This window comes from Takifugu flavidus, chromosome 12 (genome assembly GCF_003711565.1).
Source record: "Takifugu flavidus isolate HTHZ2018 chromosome 12, ASM371156v2, whole genome shotgun sequence".
Lineage (NCBI taxonomy): Eukaryota > Metazoa > Chordata > Actinopteri > Tetraodontiformes > Tetraodontidae > Takifugu > Takifugu flavidus.
The window spans coordinates 10,160,845-10,167,883 of record NC_079531.1 but is presented as its reverse complement, the minus strand read 5'-3'; the positions used below and the strand labels follow the sequence as shown (position 1 = coordinate 10,167,883).

The 7,039-nt window shown below is 42.0% G+C and overlaps 1 protein-coding gene across 6 annotated transcripts in view; it reads left to right on the top strand.

Moving 5' to 3' along the window:
- Positions 1-778: 778 nt before the first annotated feature.
- Positions 779-7,039, top strand: part of grm5b (glutamate receptor, metabotropic 5b) — a 51,091-nt gene continuing 44,830 nt past the window's right edge. For 3 of the 6 annotated variants that reach the window (XM_057050669.1, XM_057050666.1, XM_057050668.1), the window contains exons 1-4: positions 780-945; positions 3,027-3,385; positions 4,109-4,546; positions 4,635-4,749. In XM_057050669.1, coding sequence (XP_056906649.1) covers positions 3,230-3,385; positions 4,109-4,546; positions 4,635-4,749 — 709 coding nt within the window. In that variant the 5' untranslated portion in view covers positions 780-945; positions 3,027-3,229. Of the gene's footprint in view, positions 946-3,026; positions 3,386-4,108; positions 4,547-4,634; positions 4,750-7,039 lie in introns of all 6 variants that reach the window. The other 3 variants (XM_057050671.1, XM_057050672.1, XM_057050667.1) reach the window with 2 other exon arrangements.

The following is a 7,039-nucleotide window of genomic DNA, read 5'->3' as shown; positions in this document are numbered from 1 at the left end:
TGAAAAGTGGAAGAGCCACCATGATCAGTCGGTCAACATGGTCTGAGGGGGGGTGAAATATTGCATCACTTCTCAGTGGGGTGTTTTCACTTGGGGTGTTTTCACTTCTTCCTTATTTTGGTCTTTAATGATTGTTTCATGGTCTTTGTAGCCCTTTATGATGCCAGTGTTAGCTATATATCATGTAATAGTTCTTCTTCTTATTCTTCAATAGCTTTTCTCACTGCAGGACTCAGACTTGGGAACCAAAATAGCGCTGCAACACTTTATAATGACAATAACACTAGCAGCACATGTGCAGTCGGCATGTCTCCACACTCCCACTCATGTCTCTACAGTATTGACCCTCAAATAATGTCTTAAATATACATTTTATCATTTTTAATTCTCACTCCCCACCAATCACACACTCACTTAGGCATCAAACTTGAACTTCCACCATACAGAAGACATTTTTACATGTGTGTAAACAGAAATTACTTTTATCCAAAGACAGCAGCACGGTTGGGGTTGAGGGCAGGTTTAAAAACCTCTCACATATTAGAAATGGCTCAAAGTTCTACATGTGACTCAACAGCTTTGTCAATCAGGAGGAAAACTGTATATTTATATATTTCATGGTTTATTAAAAAAAAAAAAACCTGCAAAAATGTCACAATATTATATATCGAGAGGAATTATAAAACGTATGAAAAAAAGCCCACTGGGCAAAACAAGAGGAATAATATAATGGAGCGATGGATGAGTGCGTCAGAGGAGGAGAAAGGGGGTGGGACAAGGAAGAGGTGAAGGGAGAGGATCAGGTGTTCGTGACTGGAAAACGGAGGGAGCTGATCGGGAGATGCTTGGGCGTCGATGGGGATGAGGAACAGCTTCGTTGTGTGACATTGGACTCGTTTGTTCCTGTTGGTGCTGTTGGGTGTCGGTCGCACGGGCTCCTACGAGGTACAAGTTTTATAATGAGTGTAGCTCTATTTTCTGCATGAATGGACTTCCTGCAAGTTGCATTACGACGGTGTTGAATGCGAAGGTAATGTGCTCTAACCCATTTGCAGAGAGCCACCAGCTGCTCTCCTGTCAGCCAAATGAAGAGAGAAGGATCGGCATACATGAGTGAAAGCTGTCGCCCTGTTCAATTCAAGCTGTGTCTCTGTCATGCTTTACATCGTTTCTCCTATTAAATGGACGTGCGTCTTCGTTATTCGATGCAAATTGCGGCGTTGATTACCACTGCGGATGCAGCACCGCGCCAGCTGTTGTCTGTGCATGCATGTGATTCTCTTCTCGGCACATGCACACCGATCATGTGTCATATCAGCGACCACGCATCCAAACCCCCACATCGGCCAATTAAGCCGCATTTAAGAAGGAACATTCTTAGCGGCATCGAGCATTCCCTGCATGCGGTGCAGGAGGCTCTAGAATCAGCACATTCGAGTCGTGCAGCGACACTTTTGTCTATTGCTCTTTTTACCCGTCTGGCTATGGTGCAGCAGAGTCGCTGTGTTGGTACCTCATGGATACTCCATCAGTTATAAGCTTATCATTGAGTTGCCCTTTAGTTCGGAGTGCCCGTTCATCATCACAATTGACTGAAAATAATAGTCTAAATAAAATTCGGATTGGCTGTAGCTGGCATCAGAGATGTGTATACCAGGATCATGGAGAACCTCTGTTGTCAGGGTAACAAGAACCACATTGTCAACACTGGTACCTTCCCACTGCCAACGATTTCAGTGAATAAATGTAGCAGCTACCAAAATATTGCTCCTTCCATAAACTGAGCACAGGACACCCAAACCACCTGTTTTAGGTGGTTAACCCTAACTTGACTCTCATATTGAACTTTCAAACCTCTGGATTTCCTTTTCTATTGTTCCAAGGGCTCCCATTCACAGCATATTCAGGGAAGCTATTTCAGTACTAGCTAGTCCAGTGATGCCTGATTATTTGCATCATGCCACTATTTTGTTGTGCTGCTATCGTGTCACACAGCGGTGTGTCAGTGTCTCATTTTAAGGCCGATGCAGTTTGATAGAAACAAAGAAGTGCTGGAGACAGAAAACAAGCACTTATCTCAGCTTATGTGAACAGACGTGTTGTGAAATAATTATTGGCGAGTGGGAGTAAATGTGTGTTGAAAATTAAATGATTAATTAAATGTGCAAGAAGAGAGAAATGAAAGAGGGACTTGGTTGCATCAGTTGCAGAGATTTTTCTTCTTCTATGGAGAAGATGTTCCTGTGTGCATTTATTCCTTTCATAGAGACTCACACAACAGGAATGCAAAAAAATTTAAATCCTTCTTGCAAAAAGATGTATTGGAACTTGGTAGAGGAGAAGTGATGGTGTTTGAGGAACAACACACCTGTTGTTGATTCGGTTGTTCAGCTATGCTCCACAGTGACACTAGGGTCTCATCTAAACAGACATAAACATAAAGAAAGAAAGAGGAGTTGTGACTGTTTTTGATCTCCTCAAATTATCCCACAGCCAAACATTACTGCAGATGCTTTTAGACAACTTTTCTTTTATGATTCTGTTTTGAGCTCTTTTAAAATCTCACTCTTCATTGATGTTGTCATGGTACCAAAATGGTACCATGACAACATGGTACCAGTGTGAGCCATGGTAACAGTGTGAGCCATGGGTTGGTACCATGGGTCCTGTAAATGTGCATCTGTGGTTTGGGTGCACACCGAAGGCAACAGGGAGCAGCAAAAATGTGTAGCGGGCTGTCATGTTTTCTGTTCAGTTGTCGCACAGTTCACACAGTTTTTTTGGTAATTAATCTAAAATGTCTGCGGTAACCAAAGTTTGTGAGAGACAAAACAGGCAGACAGACAGACAAAAAAGAGCTCTATATACTGTTTGATGAAACCGACCTTCTTCTGGAAAGTGTAGTTAAAGAGAAGGGTGAAGGTAAATGCAGCTAACCAGAGGCAATGATAATACTTTGAGTTGTGACTGACTATTCCTCAGATGTTTTATATCCTCATAAACCCTGATTCTCTTTGATCCCTCAGATTACTTTGCTACACTGCTGCGATTGGCTACAGTGGTAACTCTTTGACATCTGGATGAAAAGCAAAGGAGAACAAGTTGAAGGAGTGAAGAATGACACATAGTGCCACGAGCTGATGGTCAGGATTGGTGTTTTTTGGATGACAAGACTGTGACCATTCTGCAGGAAAAGTCCTGATCTGCTGCTATACTGTGAGCTGAAGAGATGGGCGTAATGATTGATCTGCTCTTAGTCCTGTCTGTTTGGGTGGGACATTATCAGGCTACCCAATCCAGCGAACGGCGAGTTGTAGCACACATTCCTGGTGACATCATCATTGGTGCCTTGTTCTCTGTACATCATCAGCCTCCTGCAGACAAGGTCATTTTAGGTTTTTACTTCTTGATTTGCCTATTGGTTATTTTAGATGTCACAGTTCTAGAAATTTGGCTATTGTGGTTTGTTTTCAAGTTACACCAGCCTTAAATAATATTGGAAAACTTCTCCAAAATATTAGGTGAAATAAGGTCTATTAAAAATACATACAATGGGGAAAATTGCCTCGTTAATTTTCAACATCTAATAAAATTTGCCATTCACCATGAACCTTTAGTAACAAACTGATTATTAAGCTTCTTCCATCCTCAACAACAATTAAAAACATGGGAAAAATGCTTTTTAAAACACAGTGAAATAAGTATTAATCAGTGAAATGCTTTAATTTTGAAATTTAAGTTTTGTATGGTGGTGGCAGCTCAGTCTATTTAGGACTGGGCCGAGAAGAGGAGGGTTCTTAGTTTAAGCACCAGTGCGGTCAAAACATGCAGGGGTGTTCTGTAGTAGGGGAGGTGCCAGAACCACTTCAGAGCACTCCCGAGGTACCCTTGAGCAAGGTACCGAACCCACAAATGCTCAGATAGGGCCCTGAACTGGCAATGAACTTGTAACTCATCCAGGGGTGGACCCTACCTTCACCCATTGTGTACTGTTCACAAATGGGAAAAAGCAGTTCAAAAGGCCAAAACATGAATATCAACATAAAATATAATATATGATATATAATAAACCTGTTCTCCAATTCCAACTTGTTCCCTATTTTCACAGGTGCATGAGCGCAAATGTGGAGCCGTGCGAGAACAGTATGGCATCCAGCGCGTGGAGGCCATGATGCACACTCTGGACCGCATCAACTCTGACCCCAATATTCTTCCGAACATCACACTGGGCTGTGAGATTCGTGACTCATGTTGGCACTCAGCAGTGGCTCTGGAGCAAAGCATTGAGTTTATACGGGATTCACTGGTCTCTTCAGATGAGGCTGAGGAGTGGGGTGGTGGGGGGTCTTGGGTAGTTGGAGGAGGCGGAGGAACTCAGATTAAATGCTCTGACCCATCTGCCACGCCAATGCGGGGTAAGAAACCAATTGTGGGATTAATTGGGCCAGGATCTAGCTCAGTGGCCATCCAGGTCCAGAACCTTCTACAGCTGTTTAATATACCACAGATTGCCTACTCTGCCACCAGTATGGACCTCAGTGATAAAGTGAGACCAAGAACCTGCAGAAAAATTAATAGTTTTATTGGCTTTGGTTTACAGTAGCTGCTCACTTATTTGATTTACATGGTTTCAGAGCCTGTATAAGTACTTTATGCGGGTGGTGCCTTCAGATGCTCAACAAGCCAGAGCAATGGTCGACATTGTCAAGCGATACAGCTGGAGCTATGTATCTGCTATTAATACTGAAGGTACGGCCACAAACTCTTGCCATTCTACATTATTTATTGGGTCTTAAAATGCTGTCTGTTCAACAAAGCTGTCTGTCCAACAAAGCTGAACGGCTGGAGGAAAACAGTCTTAGTGAGAGTTATGACAAAGACCTCAATGTCCTGAGTGTAAAAGGGATAAAGTTCCAGCAGGTCAGCTGAGATGTTGGCTGTCCATGTCCATTCTCTCCATCAATCTGGGCTTTATGGCAAACTGGCCAGAAGGAAGCCTCGCTTCAATTAAAGACACATGAAAGCTTATTATCACCATGTCACAGTTTGAGATGAACTTTAGAGAAGAATGGCAGGAGGTGTGCAAAGTCTGTTGCATCATAACAGAGAATTAAATACAATGATATATGAATATATATGATAGTCTCTTTATCAACATCATTTTCCATATCAAGTTTTATTGACTCTTGGTAAAAATATGAATGTTCCCAAATTATAGGTCTTCTTTTAAATATTCTATTGAACCCTGTTGGTCCGAACAGTGTGCATGCGTGCGTGCGTGCGTGCGTGCGTGTGTGCGTGCGTGTGTGTATGTGTGTGTGTGTGTGTGTGTGTGTGTGTGTCTCGGGCATGAGTGCTACGACAGTGGGTGCAATAGAGACTCATTCCCAGGTATATTTTGTATTCATTTTAAAATCGTGTATCATTATATTCCATGAATGTAATCAAGTTAAGCCATTTGATGTTGAACACTGGTAAACCTAAGCTCTGAAAATTGACCATGTATGTCTAAATATATTCATCTCTTATCAGGTTTTCATTCATACCTACAGACAGACAGAGAGCATCCCTTCCAGTTGTATCTCTTCTTGTAACTTCAACCCATTTCAACACATGTTGCATTTGTTTCTACATCTGTTGCTGTAGCAGGGAATGGGGGTGGGGGTAGTTAATATTTCTTCGGATTCTATTCAGTTTTATTGCCATATTTGGCAGGGTTGCTTGTAGGTAAAGGAGCAGTAGCTCTTGGTCCAGCTTCTGACTTTTACTCTGGTGTCCCAGATATCAACCAGCAGACATTTTGCATGTATTTCAGTTATTCTCCCATCCCTTTGTGGATAAGACATCACATGTTTTTCCCATGTTTAGCAAAACATAGTAAACATAGTGCCCCAGTATTAGCCACCATGTTAATGCATCTGGCCACCTTCTGCTCCAGAGCTGGCTAGCCATAAGTGGAATAACCTTGAGGTTTCTTTAGCTCATAGAGCTTCTGACCAGAACCAGCCCCTGAGAACAGTATTGGGATTCTCTCTAAGGTCCCTAGCACTATCCTCACTGATACTCTTCATGCACCTCTGTTCAGTGTTGATGGTGCTCACAGCGTCCAACTCTCTGTGCTGCTGCTGCTTCTTACATGGAGCTTCTCACTGTTCCCCTGGTGCTGGACCACCATAGAATCCCCCACCCAATACACACCAATCCTGGCCAACTCTCTGTGTCCAGTTGGGACACTCCTGCTCTTTGTGCTCCACAAAACTCACACATTCCACAGTCTATAGGGTTTTTTTGCTACTATGTGAGGGCAAAGATACAAAAATAAGCAAAAGGTAGGAAAGACAAAATCAAATGAGACAACAGCAATATTTGTGTCATGTATGGTTTTTTTGTCCCATTTGTTTTTTTTTGTTTTTTTAAAAAAAAATTCTAATTCTGTGAGACTCCATAAAAGACATAAAACATGATATGAGAGCCACAATGTTCACTGTCCACACCTGCAGCAATGGTTAAAAAAACAAAACAAAAAAACCTGGCATGGATTCTACTGAATCTAATAATCCCTGTCCTATTCCTAATCTACCCTTCATCTTCCAAGAAAAAAATAAATTGTATATCCCACAATAAGCATTATCGTGTATATTAACTCTTCTACAAATATGTAATATAGTCCAAAGGGTGGTTTCATACTGAAGGTTTATTATACAATATCACAGTTCACTGTTAAACAGACAGACACCTAACTCTACCTCTTCAGCATGTTGGCATCACTCTCCCACCCTCAGATTTTCTTCCATCTCCATCCTTTTTGCCCATTTCTCCAACACAGGAAACCAAGAGATAAAAATTAGATGAACATAAGCAAAAGTTTAGGGAATCATCATGTGCTTTGCCAGTGTGCACAAACCTGCATTAGCAGAAATTCCAGGTCACCCAGTTTCTCTGGCAAGAAGGGTTAAATATAAAAGTAGTGCATTGGCTAAATTGACGCTTTTACGCTGGTGAACCAAACCCCAGACAAGTCGCCAGCTAATCACAAGGT